We start from the raw sequence: 19,131 nt of genomic DNA, 5'->3' as shown, positions 1-19,131 counted from the left end.
GTTATTGTTTTGTTAGTTTGGTTACTTTATTTGTATTCCTTTTATTTTTGCATCTTCAATTTAATTGAATTTTTTTTTTTGGTGAAGAGACCTTTAAAATTCATTTGGTTTTAAAAGTTTGTGTTATTGTGTACATTCTACTCGGCTTATCTAATAGTTCGATACAATGAAAATGAAATCTTGGCATAGAACGCATTAGACATTTAAAAACTATATCAAAATTCATCTGCTAAATACTCATTCCAACAATTCAACGCTAACAATATATGACTTAGCCTATTCGAATTTTTGTTTATAAAACTATAAAACTTTCGTAATACGCTCTGCGTGTAATCCTTAATCATGATAATCATTTATACTATCCTCATCTTTCGCTACATATACGAGTCCACCGGATATCGTTCGGCCTCTTCGAGCATGTGCCGAAAATCAACAGGTTGGGCAAGAGGTGCTACAGGTCCAGTACCAGGTCGTCCCGGTGCATGGCCGTTCATCATCTGGGTGGGTCGTTTAGCACCAGCTAATGCACTGCCCCGGTTCTTTAGGTGACCATTCATCATGCTCACATGGTGGCTGATCGTGGGCACAGATCCCGGCACGTTCGTCTCCAGATCGTGCAGTATTGCATCGGTCTGCTCGTTGCGCATCACATGATTGCCCAGCGACTCAATGACGTCTTCACCTTCAGGCACCTTATTGGTCAACTGTTGTATGTGATTGCGTATGAGTCGTTCAAACTCCCGCTGTACGGAGGGGCTATCCGTATCCCCATCCACCTGAAAGATGAAATCAGATTTACCATGATAGCGATAAGTAAATAACAAGTCTCACTAACAATCTGCAGTCGATTGCTTGTATCCATAGTTTTAAGCATGGGCAGCGTCTGTTCACGAAACAGCTCCAGGCGTCGTCGAAAAGAGGAAACAGTGTCGTCAATTCGTCCGCGTCCCAGTTGCAGCTTTGAACAGTCCAGCAGGATTGTGGGCGGAATTTGTTTGTACTGCAATGCAGAGTTACATGGATGTTAAAAGATTTTCGCCTTAATAAATGTATTTATTTAAACGTTAAATAAGCAACGCAAAGAGATTCCTAAATATTAAATTAAATAATTAAATTAAATATTAAATTAAATTTAATTAAATAAATGGCAACCACTCTCTTTGGTCCGGATTTAAACATATTACATCCTTTAAATAATTTATATTCTACCATGAACAATGCATTCATTCAATCATTAGAATCATTAGAATGTGATTTTTTAGTACAGTCTGGACTAATGGTAAATCTGAATGAATTTTTCAAATATTTACTTAAATGAATTACAATGCAATAGAGCTCTGAGCAAATTTATTTATATCCAAGCGATGGATATAATTAACTTAATTTAAATCAAGTAAGAAAACTACAGTCGAGAAATAAGAAATGAAAAAATCCTGAAATATACCAAATTATGGTACTGTAATACTTAAAAACATCAAAAGGCTATAATCAGTATATAATATTAATATACTATTATTTTTCAAATATACCGAAAAATTCAGATGGGAGATAATGACATAAGAGAACTACAGTCGAGAAAAAGAAAAGAAAAAATCCTAAAATATACTTTAATACTTAAAAACATAAAAAGGTTATAATCGGTATATTAATATATACTATTATTTTTCAAATATACCGAAGAATTGTCAACTAAAACAGGTAAGACTCGACTTGCGGCGTGGAAGTGAGCGTGGCAAACAAACTTGATCAGCGTGCAAAAATAACAAGTGCTGTAAAAAAAAAAAATATAGCTCTATCTCTCATAGTCACTAAGATCTAGGTGCGGACAGAAAGAGAGAAGAACGCACTTGGCTATATAGTCTCGACTGTTGGCGGTGATCAAAAATATTTTATGTGGTGTGACCTTTCTACTTCTTTCTACAAAACCTTGAAACAAAACCTTAAAAAGTATCTAGTATTATAAATAACTTTAAAGTTATCTTAGTTGGTAACTATACAAATATATTGCAGATTAAAATGTATCTCACCTTGTTCTCAAAGTATTTGACTTGTTGCAGGTTTCGCGGATAGCCGTCGATGATGATGCCAGTTTTGCCACGCAACTGCCGAATGTTATTGTCCAGCAGCTGATTCAGTGTCTTCTCTGGAGCCATCTCGCCTGCAGCCAGAGCTTCCTTGACCGCATAGCTCTCGGTATTGGCACGTGGCGCAGTATCCGTAATATTCCGAAGAAGTCGTCCCACGCTGTTACATAAGTGAAGAAATCAAATTAGGAATTAGTGTTGTGGTGCAGCGCAGGAACGAAAAAAATGAATTGAAGTGAACAAAGTGAATAAGTTCACGCGTATTCTTCTTTTTTGTTAGACCTCACATTAAAAAAATTGATAAATTAAAAAGGCTAGCAGCTTTAATTGTGTTATTAAAAGTAAGTGTTGTAAAATTCTTAATGTAATGCGCCTAAAAGGACAAGCTAATATAACCAGAATAAAACTGAAGAATGAAGCGTCGAAATGAAGAAGCCACTTTACTCAGTAAAAAAGGAAAACAAAAGAACATGAGTTCTTTATTATTCATTGAACACTATTATTTGGTATGTATGATAGATCTTACCTGATGTGCGACCAGCCTGGATTGAGGCCAACTGCCTTCAGGCAGAGCGTCGCCTTATTGCTGCCCGGGCCACCGATCACCCAAATGATGGGCGGAATTGCTGGCTCGGGTTCATCGCTGGCATCCATGCTGGTGCCGGCATGGCTGAGCTTGGGCTGTTGGGTGACAACCACGCCACTGTCATCGTCCGCAGTTGTGCCGCCTGTTCGAAGTGTTGCCGCTGCTGTGGCCGCATTGGCGGCTATGTGAGATATCACAGCGTTCGTGACATTGCGATCATCTGCAGCATCTGCAGGAGCATTCTGATTCTGATCGGCAATTGACCTGCGATCTACAGTGACTGGGGGTTGACTAGGTGCGGTGTCTACGCTAACAATACTGCCGGGTATATCATGTATCCCTCTGCCCATACCTGTAACTCCGTTCAGCATGGCCTCTTGATTCTCTAGCGCGCTCAATATGTCTAGCACTGCGGTGCGAAAGTCTTTATATACCTCTGTCGGTGCCCGCTCGCCATTTACCTGTCCCACAAATATAGGTATGTATATAATTCTCGTATGTATTTGTTCAATTAGGTGTACTCACGGCCAACAGCATATCACTCTGATCAAAATAGTCGGCAACTGGCATCACATTTTTGAAGAAATTTTCCAATTCCATTTTGGCTAAGGAGAGTACAACATGACCTAATTTAGCGCCATAATCAATTTGTTTCTGTAGCACAGATTGACGCCAAGATATTAGGATAACCCCATTAACGACTTGTATCTGAAAGTATACATACAAATAAGATGAATCAAATTCAAAATTTCTCAATTAAATAAAAATATAATTATTTTAAATTTCAGTGACTAACTCTTTTCCTCCTTGAACTTCTCGAACTCGTTTTTAGAGCTAATTTTAGCAACTGAATACTGCCGCAAGCTAATTATACTACAACCGATTGCTGATAGTTAGCTGTTAGTATATAGCGTTTGCCCTTTCCCAAACACTAATCAAGGAAACATTTCTTTTGAATTATATAACCGCCAAAAAAGCCTCTAGGGCCCACTTCAGCCAATTAGCACATACATATGTATATACACAGTTATGTGTACATATATGTTACCATATGTATGTATGTAGGTGCTCGATGTGTACAGCTATAGATCATTGTTATATGTTTGTCTCAAAATTCATGGGAATTCATAGACTAGGACAAATAAACGTCGACCCATTTGGCAGCTAATTAGTTCAAATAGTTCAACAGCAATTTGGGCTGACAAATAAGTATGAAAATAAATAAGACCTTCAAATAGTTTCATAATCAATATGCATAAAGGCGAGCAACTCGTATTTAGTATTATAACGGATTCGTTTACCTTCTCTGAATATTCAACAACGTCGCGCATGGAACGTGGATATCCTGATATCAGGTAGGCTTTGGCAGCTGGAGCCATTTTCATTTCCAACATCAACACTTCGGTGACTGTTTTCGACGATAGTTGCGAAAAGTCTTGCATATCTGGGACAAGACACGAATAACATTGTTAGCAAAAATATAAATAATATGAATATTTATTGTATTAAAATTATTTTTCTTCATCTTATTTTTATTTGACTCAACAAAATGTTGTCAATAAAACGCAATTCATGCGTCCTTGAATGCACGAATAAAAGTAAAAGTTTGCGTTTATTTCTAATCTTTCCTTGGTATCAATTTATGTAAACATAAAACTCTAATTTCCAGTTTCTGTTAGTGAACAATAATTGCACCATTAAAATTCAATTGGTTAATATTAAGTATATTTAAGTATACTATATAAAAAGATGCAATAAAATGTATATATAAAGCTGCATACAAAGCTACACTTTGGAAATTCTTCCGTTAAAAATATTGCATTATTAAAACCAGCGAAATATAACTATTAAAGAATAATCAAAAATAAATAAACAGGTAATCTAAAAATCGGTACCATTTTTTATAATTTAATTCCAATTATCAGTTGAAAAGAAAAGTGTACTCTTTACATTTATATTGTAAAATTATAAGAGGACTATTTACCATTTCCCATTGCATATTGCTGCAGCAAATCCATCATATTGATGTGCGTAACGCCGCGTCGCTCCTGCATAAAGGTATCGCAATGGGTGACCTTTCCACTACCTGGGCCTCCTAAAACAAATATCACTGGCACTTTTGGCGGATCGAATTTGATTTTTCCAGCATTTTGCATATCGATAGCGCCGATATTGGCCGAACCAAGACGGCCATTGGCTTTCATTGCCATTGCGTTGCCAGCTGCGGCATTTTGGCCATCTTGATTTCGTGTATGATTCCAATCGTTGCCTGGTTCGCCGGTATCTTGTGCCGCGCTGGCATCTGAAATCGCAATACAACATCCCTGGTTAATGATACAACATTCCCAAAGTCGATCGAAAGCAACAGTTGCCAACAATCATTAGCAAAACAGGAAACCGGATGTGTTGCCATGTTAGCACCGCGCCTTGTTACGTGCCAAACGTCATTAGTGCATGACCGGAAGCAATTTGTGAGCACTGGGAAATTAGCCATACACAGCGGCAAAAAGCACACCATTAAAATATATTTAAACAATTATTTAATTGTACACTCAAGGCATTGCGTCATCAATGTGACCGCTTGGTGGCAAAACTGTTGCCAACGTGCCGGAGGCGTGTCCCGGGGAAATTTCGCGTAATTCCAGTGGCTTTAGTCAGTTGACACTGACTGCAGGCTAGCAGGCTACACATGCGATTAGACAGCGTTTTATATATGGGTCCTATACTCCTGTGACATTTTTATTGATTTTCCTGCAGTTTTATTTAATTGACATGTTGTTTTGTTATTGTTGCTATCCCGCTTCTGCCCACGCAAGCACTTCGCCTTTCTTTATTCCATGCTTTGTTTTTTGTTTTTGTTTTCGGATTTTTATAGTAGGTTTGGTGGCCATTTGATGGTCAACGAACATGACCAAGGGCCAATCAGCGAGGCCGTGAGTGCCCCACAAATTATAGCATTTGTGCAAGGTCCTTTCGTATTACAAATATTTTGTCAAATCGTTTTGTATCCAAAATGCTTTTTTGAGCCGCTATGACAAAGCAGATTTGTTACCAACAGCCCCTATTGGATGTAATCAGTTTAAATCGTAATCATAATTTAATTTGTACTACTCCAAATACTAAACTTAATTTATTTGTGATTATTGCGAAATTTAATGAAATCTTCTGAATTTCCCATTGTGATTAAACTCGTTAGAATCAACAATCTTTGAAGAGTTAATTTTAATTTATAACAATAACTTTAAATATTACAAGATTTTGATCCAAAGAAAATGTATTAAACTCAAATATGACAATATTTATTTATTATATTATTTAATGTTTCTATTGTTGATATGCTCATTAAATAAGTGTCTGTCTTGTTTACGAATCTCATAATATTCAACTAAAAACATATCAATCTCAATTGTTGTCATAGATAATACTACTTCAAAATAATGACTATAAACACATGACTATATAATTAATGTATTACTATGATCACTAAACGAGAATAAATTATTTATATCTCTATAATGTATTCAAGTATTATAGTAATATATTTTAAATAATTTAAAAAAGTCTCATACGAACAAATGATTGAGGTGATAAAAGTGTATTTCATAATTACACCAATTATTATGCTCTATGGATTTGGATTGTGAGAGTTAAGGAAAGGGTGAAATGTGGTTTTCATTTTAGCGATACATTGGAAATACCCAAGCGATACTTAAATAGGGCTTGCTGTTTATTTTGTCGGTTGCTTTACTTCATTTTATGCTGAAGGGTTCGCTATGCTTACCTGTGTCTAAACAAATACCCATTATCCATTCGGTGGCCAGTATAGCTGAATTTTTGCAATGTTTTTTAGCTGTATTTTCACTATTTTCCGCAGAATTAACGAACGTTTAATGTGTGTTTAAGTTAAAGCTGGTAACAAAAAATCAAATGGAACTTTCCACTAGATGCCAGTGTGAATATATATTCATACGATTTGAATTATTTTCTCACATTGCATTCATTTAACCTACAAGTACATACATAGCAATATGTTATGTTTCTTTTCTCTTAATTCTTTTTTTTTCAATTTAATTCAAGTTTCGTTTTTTTGTATTTGTAGCTTTTTGTTTGTTATTGTACGGTATCTCTGGGATACACATAAATATTTATCGTAACCAACACGCACAGCGAAATAATTTACTACATAGCGCCGGTTATATCGGAACTGTCCGTTACCATAGTCTCCAGCGCGTGGTGTACTTCTGATTTCTGACTGCGATTGGGGCTTTTCAGATTCAGGTTCTTCAACGCAACATGCATGTTCTGCTGCCCGAACGTCCAAAACGAAACTGACTTTCAAATATGCCAAATGACTCGGATTTCGTCGTGGTCGCGTACTCTGCGGCCTCAGTTGGTCAGCGGCAACGTCAGCGTGGCTGGCGCGAGTTTCCAATTAATGAATACTTTATGAATTCCAGTGGTTCACATGATTCACATGCATACGAGTATTCGTGTCCTGTGGCTCAATTGACTTTGTCACAATTATTCTTCGGCCCGGGATTTTCTTCGGCACTGGAAAACCAGTTATCCTACCCGCACTCACAAATACATAGAATTGTTGCTCTTCGAAATTAATATACATTGTACTATATATGGAAGTATGCGAGTGTGTCATTCATGGGCAGCCATTTGTTTATACAATCCAAACAATGTCCTGGCCAGCCTGGTGAGTTCTCACTAATCTTTGAAGTACGAGAATTTGTCCCACTCCCGGCCATTCCAGTTGTTGTTATTATTATGGTTGTTGTCACTGTCATGTTACATTGTTGCGTTGCTACTGTCCCGATGGCTTTGCCTTGACTTGCAGCTGTTCATGCTGGTAACATATACACAAATATGTATCAGTTTCTACAGACCAAATGACTTATATTTGGCCATGATATATGCGACTCAAATACTTTTGGGAAAATACCTATTGCGCTTAAATTTATAGTATATTAAAACATAAATGGTATATTAAATATTCTATAAAGATATATACAAAATAAAACATACATCGACAAATTTTAGTCAGTGTAGCTGTGACCCGATCCTATTCTTATACAAAATTTTCGTTATTAACTTTTAAAAGTTTAATCCGATCTCTGGTAGATAAGCGACAAGACATTTTAGGCTGGCGTCGTTAATGAAGAGTATATGTATATAGTTCATTGGATTGTTATAAGGGATAAATTCTGTTTTTTCCATTTCCTGTTTCTATAAATGTATCTCCAATAAAAGACTTTCAAATTACCTTAAACTTAATAGAGCAAATAAAATAATTTACTTCTTAAGGCCTTACTCTTTACATATTAAAATTAATTAATTTAGATTGATCAAAATTAAATGAGATGAATTTAGTATGTATAATAAAATAAATATAATACAGGCACCTCATGTTGTCTCTCAAACATTTTAATAGTATTTGCTGTACCTATTCAAATGATCTCCACTGTTGTCTGGAGCTGTGCTTTAACATTCATGGTAGTATCGTCAATGTTCGGTTATGAGTGGATTTCATGCGTTTTTGATGGATAGAAAATTGCACCATCATGACGAGGCCATAAAACAAAATTGGTAAACTCGGTCAAGGGAGGAAGTTGGGATTTGTGGTTGTTGCCTTTAAATGGGAAAAATGAAATGTGATGTCTTTTGTGTGTCAGATGGAATGAGGTTTGGCTAAGAGAGCATCGAGGTGGTGGCAAAGGGAGTGGGGATGGCGGTGGGGGTGAAAGAGGGTGTTGTTTGTGTGCCATCGTCATTCAATTAATATTTCACACTATTGATTGCTTTTAATTATAGTGTTAGTTAACGATGAATAGAACCGTTGAGTTGGCATTGACAACTGACAGCTGTCAAAATTTCCAAAGTATATTCAATTAAACTTCTATTGATTTTGCTTTGTCCTAATGATGAGAGGTAGCTGGGAAGCACAATGCGGGGGTCAATAGGCGCGACAAGGACATGAAAAGAAGTTCAAAGCTCAAGGAAATCTCATATCGATCAAAACACTCACATATCGATCCAGGACCTAAACAGATGCGACGCCTAATTTGTGCCTATTGCCTGTGGAACCTGCGACATGTCATGTCAATCCGTCGACAAGGACAACAACCAACGCAGCGACTGCGTTTGGTTCCCATATCACAAGTCAAGGGAGGCCAACCAGCTTAGCCTAGTCTGGCTAATAGTATAGTATGTACATACGAGTGTGTATGTACGAATAGATAAGTAGGTTCTCAAATTTGTAGCTTATGCGTAATTCTAATCCTTCGCTAAGCCCATTGACCACAAACTTGTCGCCATCGTCATGTACTGTTGTGTCTGTCCATGGTTATTCTCTTTGTGACTCAACCTCTTCTTAACAGCACGTGTGTTTCTCGTCCTTGGGTTCGTACTGGGCGTTCGGTTATTAAATGCTTTTGGAAGCTTAATTAAGGGTACATGTTAAACTAAATACACAGCCAGCTATAAGAGACACAACCACAACAACAACAATAACAATAACCATCAATAGTTTAACGCCACCGTCTAGCTGGGTCAATTGATTCTTCGACAGCATGAATGGGGAGTATGACCCAACAACGCCAAACGGGCAGCTGGGATTAAGGACACTGTGAGTGAATGCGTTGAAAAGGTCGCATTAAAGGCATTCAAAGAGTTAACTGATACAAATGATATTAGGTTTAAGACATCTGCAATATTCTTTATCAGCTGCCTTAGAATTTTCTCTTGCTACTCTTTTCAGATAATTGTTTTCATAATGGCAGTCATTTTTAAGTCAATTCATAGTGTATAGTGAAGCGACTTTCAAGGGACGCTCTTTTACATAGTTATGATTGTCTTTAATTGTTAATAAAGACAACTGGAAGCAACTAATATCGTTCATATTATTAGGTTAACTGAGTTTCGTTATTTTTACAGTGATCCTAAAAGTATGCTTTAATTCCCTGAAGTAACATTTTCGTATATTAAAATTAGGTATTTGAAATGTCAATCAAAAACCAGTTTTCCTCTATTTTTCTTTAAAATCTACAAAATATTAAAAAGTAATCCGTTAAATAATTTGTTTTTTTGTAAGAATTGAAATGTGGCGATTTTCCCCTGTTGAATTAAAATCAAATCCATTTTCATGAATATTATTTACTTTAAAAACAAAATATAAGAAATTATCAATTTCAAAGATTTTTATGCTTTTTATCTCTCTGACTAATTAATCAAGTTAAAATTTAATATGAGTATTATAAGTAAAGGATTATTACTTATTTTCTACATACCCAAAAACATTAAATTTAACTCTTAAGGATGCATTAATGGGTATAATAACTATTTAAATGATTTAGTTTTTGCATCTGCTCATAAATGTCAAGCACATTTTTATAAAATTAATTTTTCTTCAGATAAGAGGAATAAAACTTTATAATTTCGATATTCGAATGTCTTTATCTCGTGATAAGCAATATATGTATATTAGCTAAGGTTAACTTCCCCTGTATTTGCATAGCTTTTTAATGCTTAATATGATTGTTAAACCAACTAAATTATAAATAGATTCTCGTACACTTGAAATGGTGCGAGTCGCAGCGATTGATTTGTCTATTAGAACAATTTGGGTTAATGTAGTCATTCAAATGTGATTAGTAACTTGTGTAAAATATTTACACAGCTCTCACCCATTTCTCAGGCACTGAATGAGTTTGATGAACAACTTTTAACAGCTTTAGAGCTGACACCGCCTCGACATTCTTTTTTAATAAATTACGTAACGCGTTAATGTGGCCGCTGTTGTTCTTACAACTGGGTGCTATAAAAGGATATAATAAATTAGTATAGACACGAAATAATCGTATCAAGCAGATGGAGGCATCCAGAACACATAAAGGGTTTTTATTCTTGCTAGATGATAGATGACAGGATTAGATGATAATCGTTATTATGTTTGAACTCAGATAAACTTAGTTTTATTTATTATTTTTATTTATTTTTAGAAGTTGTGCCTCACAATTAAAAGAAAAAATAAATTTTGCAACCAGAATACTATAACTTAAATGGATTGCAGCTGCTTTACATAATTGAGAAATCAACAGGTCAGCTTTTTTTAGCAATACTATTGTTTTATACTGTTAAGTTTATAAGTTCATAATTGCGATTAATTGAAGCGTTAGTCTGCATATAAAGTATGAGCAGAATATTAAAAAAACGTTGATGTATAAAATAGATGTTAACATAAACAAATAATTTAGTTAAACAATGAAAACACCTGTGTTTCTTGTACTTTCTTAAAATATGTATCGAGTATTTCACAGTCGAACATTCTCGACTGTAGCTGACTCAATTGTTTTGAATTTTCTTTTTTTTTTAGTCCTTTCATTAAGGGTGAATGAAAACTTTGGTTGTCCATCATTTAACCTTTTCGAAAAATGTCCCTCAATATTAATTTTTGATTATCAACTGTAAAGTTCCCAGGCAAGAGGACATTATTCATTCTTTATCCATTCGACAATTGCCACAAGGAGGTTCTGTTTGATGGTTTTGATTATTTTATGACATTTTTAATACATATTTGGGTTTTTCAGTTGGAAAACAAATATTGACAATTAATAGTTTTTTACATAGCGAAAAGTAAATACCCAAGGACTTACAAAAGATCCTTGCCAAAGTAACATTTATTTGCTTAAGCTTAACTACAATATAATATAATATCACTTGTTCAAAATTCTACTGTACAGATTGACTAAAGTTGCAACAAAGCTTAGACAATAGACTCTCTCCCTCCCAATATTTCCCATAGTTATAGATTCAAGTTAATTCTTTGGAGCCGGATCTCCAGTGCTTGGAGAATAGGCCTGATTCTCATATCCAGCATAGTTGCCCAATACCATGGAGATCCTGGAGGACGAGTGCTGAATACCATTCTGTGTTGTCTGCTTGTCATCGACAGCCTTGCCAGACTGTTTGCTACTCGTCGTTGGCAGCACGAAGCTTCCCTGGCGGCAACTGCGTGAAAGGAAGAGTCGCAGCTTGAAGAAGACGAAGAGCAAGGCATAGATACAGCAGGAGAGCACCAGGACTCCCAAGACGGTAATGAATGCATTTCTCGGTTGACTCCAGTCAATCACGTGATAGATATAAGGTTTCCCCTTCCTAAACACATTTTTAATTAGTATGAATTTCAAATTTGATTAACCCGCATTACTCACTTGTTAATGCCTCCGCACATTTGGTAAATATACGAAAAGATGGCATAGATGACACCGAACACGACTGGGAGGAATGCGTGGAGTAATCGCAATGGATGGGCCACAATCCAGAGGTCGATAAACATGCAAATCGAGTTGAAGCCATGGGTAAGAACATTGGTAGCATCCAATGCACTTTCATTAGCTACAAATGGCAAAGCATTAAGTTAAATTAGAAATTTGCATGCAGATATTATTAAAGACAACTTACCATCATATAGAATGCTCCAATAGATGATGGTGATAACTATCGATAGTACCAGCGTTATAATATGCATGCTCCAGTAAATTCTAAAGGGACTCAACCAAGCCTCCATATTAAGAAGTTTATCTATGGAGTGTGTTAAAAATCATTCTCTGAGTTTCGAGTATTCGTTTAAAGTACTTACCCGAATACTCTGGATGATAGTGCCATATGGTAACCAGTATGGCCCCAAGCAAATTGGTTAACATACACATCCAAATGCCCCAATTAGTCATATAGATGAAGTAAAGCCAGTAGCTAGTCTCATCATCGGCCTGGGGCCACATGGACTCGATGACGACGCCAATAAAGAAGAGGGCCATAAACCAGCGATAGAATAAATATGCCATGCTCTTTGTACAGGTTTGCCACTGTAATTTGGAATAACAAAGTATGAATATTAAGTCGTAAGAGTATATAGTACTATATCCACACATATGTTGGGATTGGGGTTGGGGTGTGTATTACGACTCTCCCACTCTCACTGCCACTGCCAGTCAAGTGGCCGTGATGAGGTCTTTTTGTTTTACCTGGCACCCCACGGTTCTAGAATACGGTTTCAGTTAGTGACTGTTTGCCGCTTATGAATATTTAAACTGTTTAATTTACAATGCCAGCACAATCGAGTGAGTGTCTGCAGGCCCTTCCATAGTACGAGTCCAGGTACTAGAAGTGACCTCTCATTCTATTGATACTTTGAATGAAAGAATCCATTAAATATGCTCAAGGTAAAACAATAAAATGGCTCAAAGCAGCCAACGGTCAACGCCCACTTCTCACAGTTTCGGTCGTTTGATTATGTAAAGCAAAGAATGAAGACACACGAAGTATAAACGACGTTCGACCTGTATCGATCAATAGGACACTTATAATGATATTAAAAGTTTCCCAACTTTGCATCGCAATTTTGCAAATTGCGGGATGTAACAAATTATAAACAGTCCCACATTCGCATTCGAAGGAAGGCCGCTTATAGATTATTTTTCGGAAATTTGCCATACTACTATATCTTTATACCCGATACCCATAGGGTATTGTAGCTTTATGCCTGCAGGAAATGTATGTAACATAAGGAGGCATCGCTGACCCTATAAAGTATATATATTCTTGATCAGCGTCAACAGCCGAGATGATATAGTCATGCCCGCCTGTCCGTCCTTCCGTATGAACACCTAGATCTCGAAAGTTATTCGACAACACTTATAATCCCAAATTATTGTCACAACCTGTTTTTACCTCGCAAATCGAATAACAATTTTGATGCTCAATTTTGGTACAGACAATAAAAGATGTAGTATTTGTGATTTCTGAGAATTTTATTACGATCGGATAAAAATTGTCGAAGGTATTTACTATACTTCTGTATGCAATCCGGTTTTAGCTGCTTTGACTAACAATCTGGTATATTTTGACCTCTTTGGCATTTTTTTGGCGTCTTTTGGTATTTTTTCCGAATATAATTTTTGGATATTTTAATACAATAATAATACCACAGTATTTTGCTTTTATTAAAAATGGGTAGCGGGTATCTCACAGTCGGGGACTCTCGAATGTAATTAATCTTACTTGTTTAGGTCCAATTAGTTTAAATTCAAATTATTCACTCCCATTACTAATAACAATTCTAATAGTTAAGTTGTACTTATATCCGTAAGTATTTTACTTACAAATTTGTTGAATAGTTACAAAAGCAGTCTTACCTGGGATTTGACAAAATCATCGGGAGTATCATGATCAAAGCCGCAACGTTTACGTCGAAATTCTTTCCTTACTGGATGAACAATTACTTGAAGCTTCGTCATTTTCTTCTAGTTTAATATATATTTTTGAGTAGACTCGTTCTATATATATTTGTGTTTTTTTTTAATTGCTTGTTGTGGGATTATTTTTACGAAATGTTTGCGTAACTTGTTGAGACATGCAACTACTATTTTATGCAATATCAATAGTTAGTTGGATTTGCCATGCTTTATTGTAATCGACTCGTGACCTTCGAAGCCCTGCGAATTACGAATTAAAAATGAATTATTTAATATATATATTATTCATAAATCTAAATTATTTCTAACCTTTACAAATAGTGCTGACACAGCAAGCCAAGAATTTCAGTAGGATCAATATGTTTTTGAAATTCATTTGCTTCAGTCAATTGACTAAATTTCAATAGGAAACAAGTTCTATATATATTTCAAAATTATTTCGTTATGGACATGTTTCGAAAATTAATTGTTCCCACATGGAGACCAACACTTTGTGGTAAGCTGCTGTTTCCATATCCATCTGCATCTCAACTAAATATTAAGAATCTTAGCTACCCGCAACTTCTGCTGCCCTGATCAGGTGTCGAAACTTGTTGGCTTTCCGGAGATTAAGATGGGAGTTGGGAAACTCAAATATATTTTAGCCAAAGTATATATTCATGGTGAGGAAGCTCATGCTAAGACGGTGATTCGTGCTGTGAGTTCAGCTAAATACCATCGTAAGTATAACTAAACTTAGTTGGGGTATCGATTTTATAGCGCAATATTAAATTCATTTTTAGTAAAAATTTACGATGCGCTGCGAAAGGAAGCAGCTACCAAAAATCTTTGCACTCAATGCTTAGGAGGTGGAACTATAGATCATAATTTGGAGAAACGTTTCATTAAAATCTCTGGTCACTCTCAGACTTTGGGCAGAGCGGATCATGACGAAACCAAATCCATTCTGTCTGACAAATACTCAGACTATAAAATTCATTCTGAATCTGCACCCTCTGACTGAAATCAGCATTAATTTCATTTTAAATTAAACTAATTCCAGTTATTGCTATTTATACGTTGAGTATTTTGTATATTGTTTTTATTGTATGTATATTAACACTACTGCAGACGTGACGGTGCACGCATATCAAAAAGGATCTTCGATATTATTCAATAAAAAATATTAATCTGCAATTCAATATAATATTTTTGGTATTTTACATATACTATATAATCTCAAATTATCGTGAGTATTGCAAGCAAGAAAGCTAACGACATTTAAAATTTTTCACATACAATAGCAAACTTTAATCGACTCAATGCACTTCGTGGAAATGTAATAACACCATAATTTCTTCAGAATACTAGCTACTTACACAGTTACTATTATGTGATGATTTGTGTAAGCCTCTTACATGGAATTAAAGTGCAACACCCTAGATAGCTTCCATTTAAATCTTAAATTGATGACAGCTAATTCGCTTCATTGCTCTCTATTATTTACCTCATCAGTAATTACACTCTCGGGTCATTTGATAGACAAACCGTTGGACAAATCAACATACTTGTTAATCGGAGTCCAACTTTTCATTATTACGAAGCTTTTGTAGCAGCCATAATGAACAAATAATTTAAATATAATAAAGCAATTAGTCTCCTAAGGTCATCACTCAATGGGTGCCATAAAAAGTAAGGTTATACTCACTTGTACATACAACTACCTAGGTGTTTCTATATGACTATAAACTACTTAACACAAGTTGGTTAATATCCAAAAGGCCTAATGGCATACTAAATTTAAAAGCTTTGTACTTATAAAGAAACTTTTTGGTATGTTCATAACCATTTCAACATTTTAACTGTACTTGTATTTCATTATGTGATAAGTGTTATTACTGTAATGCTAGCAATTCATTTCTATAACCCAGCAAACAGTTCCCAAGACCAAGATAAGTTTATATTTTAGCAAAAAAAAAATTTAAAATAAAATAGAAATAAGTGGTATTGCAACTTTATTATTTATTTACATTTTTCTGTGACATTTTGTGCTTGTTTTAGTAGAACTAAATCAGAAATGATTACAAATGTTCACAGCTGTTTTAAATAAACCATATCATTGCGAACATACTGTTCCGCTATTCACCTTTCGGTAAAATTTAATTATCGCTTACAAACGTGGAACACAGAGGCTTTTCTTTGATTTGCAGTAGTCTAAGGTAAACGAATGTTTTGATGTCTGCTTCGAACATAACACAACAAAACACAAAACTTCACAACAGAAACAGAAAACTCTTAATGAGCTGTGACACCCGCGTCCCTGAACTTGCACGAATGGCACCAAGCGAACTACATAAATATTATACATAGGCAGAGCTCAAGACACGTCTACAAAGTCGGAGACGGAGACGGCTAACAACAACAACAATCATTTTACAGCCCAACTAAGCGTGGTTGCCATGTGTAGTACTTGTACCTACTTACACATAGACATATCTTTTATGCTTTGTATATATGTATGTACATAGGTAACGCGTATATTAGCTATGTACGAGTATTTTATTTTATTCACGTTTTTGCCTTTTGTGCTACATTTTCGTCAACAAAGAGTTGGAGATACCAGTAAGTGAACACACACACACATACGAACATTAAGGTACGCTAGTATGAGTGAACAATATTTAGGTTTATGGCTTTTGCATTTGTACTACAATGAACCGAGGGTTTTACCTTAGTTTGAAGTTGAAAACTTGAATGAAAGAAATTCAAACTTGTTGACCTTTACAGCGGCGCCAACCGTGTAAACAAACTGAATATTTTGAATGCAGTCAAACCGCCTGACAAATGGCAAATATACCGCCGCATCATCGTTTATCCATCTGTCTCTTTATGTCGACTCTGCTAAAAACAAAAGTCACCCAAATTGATAAGATAAAGTTGGGGCAACACTGCGAGCATTCAGATGCCTTAGATTTTATATTCGTATTCTCATCTCTGGCTGAATTATTCATCTCAATTTGATGTCATTCAATTTCTTCGTGTAGAAAGTGAAATCAAAACAGTTCAACGGCATTAAAAAATTTCATATGCTAATATTAATCGCAGACCACAACAAATACTAAGCTAAAGTTTTCCTGCAGCCATCAATTTGCATATTGTGTTATTGATTGTAACTTATTTGCCAAAATTTATCGTTATCGCTGAGATTCTTGAGTTTTATTAAGCACTTGGATGCTAATTAGGCCATTGATAAGCCTTGATTGTGGGTTTTATTAACGGTGTCGAGTGCTGATTACAAAAGATTAGAGTTCTATGTGATGACGATCTACACTTTTGCCGTAGGTGCTAACAACAAAATAAAACACACTTTAACACTCTCAATTTCAAGCAATTTATCTTAAATTGTGGAATATCTTCAAATTGATTTCACACTTTATTTTATATTATAAAATTTAAGAATTTTGAAATGTCAAGGATCTTAATATTTGCAATTCTTGCTAAACCTTGCGATTCTCAGAATTTCTAAGATACATATCAAATAAAAATCAACTCAAATTTCAACTCAACTTCAGTGAGTTATATAAATTTACTTTACTATCTTCAAATAAATATCACACTTTACTTTATGTTATAAAATTGAGGAATTTTGAAATGTCAAGGTTCTTTATATTTATTTGCAACTCTCTGCTAAATCTTGCAAGTCTCAGAATTTCTATGTTACATATCAAATAAAAATCAACTCACCTTCGGTGAGTTATTTAAATTAACTTTACTATATCCGATCGAGTGTTGCTGAGTATTTGGGTTGCCGCTCCTTGAATGTACGAATAGAGGAAGTCAACGCTCAATTGCTGTTCACTTAGTTTACTATAAATTTAAATTGGCAAGACCTTCCCAAAGAGAAATAATGCCACTCATTAACGATAACTGAAAAAACGTGTATATATTTTGAGTACGTGCCAATAAAAACTACAATTAATATGCAATACTCGCGTGTAAGCCGGGTCGGGTTCATATACATAGATCTTCATATTTGATCTTAAACATTTTCGCCTTTTTCTTTGCTTAACTAGAGAAATATTTGAGCTAGCAATTAGATTTGCATATGCGAAACTGATTACATAAGCCTTTATTATTTTCAATCATTTCAACACAGCTTGCCTCTGTTCAATGAGAGATCTGCCAAAATTGGCAGCACCTCACTGAAGGTGGGGGCAAGTAAAAAACCCACTCGACTAGCCAAAATTCCATCATTGTAAATTCCACACACGTTGCCAAAGAGAATAAAATACTCGGCACTCTTAAATGGGCTAATCTCGCAGTAACAATAATGATGCCGTTGTTGAGTTTGTTGCTATTTCTACTTTTTTTCTTATCGTTATTTTTAACTAATTTTCCCATTTTTTCTATTTTTTTTTTTGTTTTTGCGAGTTGGGAGCGCGTTTTGCGTGTTTTATACGCGTGGCTTAGCAGTCTAACTGCCAGTTTGGGCCGTGTAGTAATTTCTTTTTGGGTCAACAACAAAAACAGCGACGACAATAATAATAACAACAGCAACAACAACACTAACAACTTTGCATAACGGAGCTTGGCTGGCTTTTATTTTGTATTTGGCGTATTGCATTTGCAAATTGTAATACAGCAAGAGTACAACAACAACAACAACAACAACTACACTCACATTCACATGCTAATGCAACACAGCCAGAGAATTATAGGCGACTTCAACATGCCACACAGATAGATCTCCACTTCACTAACAAACACAATCCAATCTTTCAGTCCAAAAACCGATGCAAACCCACCGCACAAATCACGACTTATCGACGCGACGCGCGTTCCAAAACTGATCGCAACTTGTCCAAGCCAGCAGCAGCTGTAGCAGACATCGTACCCAGTTGCACAGTGGTGACAGAGCCCGCATTTTAATCGCCAACAACAAATTCACTCATTCACTCATTTATTCATTTAAAGATGCAAATTTTGTATAATGGAGATATAAAGATGAGTCTGTCAAAAGAAAAATTATTGCTAGTATTATATAAATAAAAACTAAAAATATGTCAATACTATATGTACTTAACCAAATAAATATAATATATATAATATAATATATAAGGAAGTAGAAGTCAGAAGTGAGAGGTTTAATTTAAATAGTAAGTAAACTGTAAACACAATAACATTTTTTGTTAAAAATCATATTCGAAATCATTTCAATTGG

The 19,131-nt window shown here is 35.3% G+C and overlaps 3 protein-coding genes across 8 annotated transcripts; 1 reads left to right on the top strand and 2 right to left on the bottom strand.

The window, feature by feature from the left end:
• Positions 1 to 19: 19 nt before the first annotated feature.
• Positions 20 to 7,529, bottom strand: LOC132791021 (adenylate kinase isoenzyme 5). Of its 3 annotated transcripts, none has more exons than XM_060799815.1 (9): positions 6,452 to 7,529; positions 4,655 to 4,972; positions 3,972 to 4,114; positions 3,196 to 3,378; positions 3,023 to 3,131; positions 2,611 to 2,941; positions 2,028 to 2,244; positions 836 to 1,000; positions 20 to 776 (listed from the first exon to the last, which is right to left on the bottom strand). In XM_060799815.1, exons 1-9 carry the CDS (start codon positions 6,471 to 6,473, stop codon positions 375 to 377), a joined length of 1,890 nt encoding a protein of 629 aa, XP_060655798.1. In that variant the 5' UTR covers positions 6,474 to 7,529; the 3' UTR covers positions 20 to 374. The 3 variants fall into 3 exon arrangements, with proteins under 3 accessions (XP_060655798.1, XP_060655790.1, XP_060655781.1); XM_060799807.1 differs by having other exon boundaries at positions 2,611 to 3,131; positions 6,452 to 6,676; positions 6,886 to 7,529; XM_060799798.1 differs by having other exon boundaries at positions 2,611 to 3,131.
• A 3,118-nt stretch (positions 7,530 to 10,647) lies between these two features.
• Positions 10,648 to 18,744, bottom strand: LOC132796893 (protein rolling stone). Of its 4 annotated transcripts, XM_060808256.1 has the most exons (7): positions 18,592 to 18,744; positions 17,655 to 17,724; positions 13,872 to 14,171; positions 12,317 to 12,542; positions 12,139 to 12,258; positions 11,889 to 12,072; positions 10,648 to 11,832 (listed from the first exon to the last, which is right to left on the bottom strand). In XM_060808256.1, exons 3-7 carry the CDS (start codon positions 13,971 to 13,973, stop codon positions 11,493 to 11,495), a joined length of 972 nt encoding a protein of 323 aa, XP_060664239.1. In that variant the 5' UTR covers positions 13,974 to 14,171; positions 17,655 to 17,724; positions 18,592 to 18,744; the 3' UTR covers positions 10,648 to 11,492. The 4 variants fall into 4 exon arrangements, with proteins under 4 accessions (XP_060664239.1, XP_060664223.1, XP_060664248.1 ...); XM_060808240.1 differs by lacking the exon at positions 17,655 to 17,724; XM_060808265.1 differs by lacking the exon at positions 17,655 to 17,724 and having other exon boundaries at positions 18,716 to 18,732.
• Positions 14,306 to 14,986, top strand: LOC132796918 (sex-regulated protein janus-B). Its single transcript, XM_060808275.1, has 3 exons — positions 14,306 to 14,427; positions 14,483 to 14,650; positions 14,714 to 14,986. The coding sequence occupies exons 1-3, from the start codon at positions 14,376 to 14,378 to the stop codon at positions 14,932 to 14,934; spliced, it is 441 nt and encodes a 146-aa protein (XP_060664258.1). The 5' UTR covers positions 14,306 to 14,375; the 3' UTR covers positions 14,935 to 14,986.
• Positions 18,745 to 19,131: the final 387 nt, after the last annotated feature.

This window comes from Drosophila nasuta, chromosome 2L (genome assembly GCF_023558535.2).
Source record: "Drosophila nasuta strain 15112-1781.00 chromosome 2L, ASM2355853v1, whole genome shotgun sequence".
Classification (NCBI taxonomy): domain Eukaryota; kingdom Metazoa; phylum Arthropoda; class Insecta; order Diptera; family Drosophilidae; genus Drosophila; species Drosophila nasuta.
The sequence above is the reverse complement of the archived record's forward strand: the minus strand, read 5'-3'. Positions and strand labels throughout refer to the sequence as shown.

Coding starts and splice junctions, on each gene's coding strand:
- LOC132791021 (XM_060799798.1), bottom strand. CDS start 6,473: ATGGGTATTTGTTTAGACACAG. Junction 1,001..2,027: donor TCAAATACTTTGAGAACAAG/GTGAGATACATT, acceptor TCTGCATTGCAG/TACAAACAAATTCCGCCCAC. Junction 777..835: donor CAAGCAATCGACTGCAGATT/GTTAGTGAGACT, acceptor TTCATCTTTCAG/GTGGATGGGGATACGGATAG.
- LOC132796893 (XM_060808256.1), bottom strand. CDS start 13,973: ATGACGAAGCTTCAAGTAATTGTTCATCCAGTAAGGAAAGAATTTCGA. Junction 12,073..12,138: donor TTGGAGCATTCTATATGATG/GTAAGTTGTCTT, acceptor TGCCATTTGTAG/CTAATGAAAGTGCATTGGAT. Junction 11,833..11,888: donor ATGTGCGGAGGCATTAACAA/GTGAGTAATGCG, acceptor AAATGTGTTTAG/GAAGGGGAAACCTTATATCT.
- LOC132796918 (XM_060808275.1), top strand. CDS start 14,376: ATGGACATGTTTCGAAAATTAATTGTTCCCACATGGAGACCAACACTT. Junction 14,428..14,482: donor ATGGAGACCAACACTTTGTG/GTAAGCTGCTGT, acceptor TAAGAATCTTAG/CTACCCGCAACTTCTGCTGC. Junction 14,651..14,713: donor GAGTTCAGCTAAATACCATC/GTAAGTATAACT, acceptor ATTCATTTTTAG/TAAAAATTTACGATGCGCTG.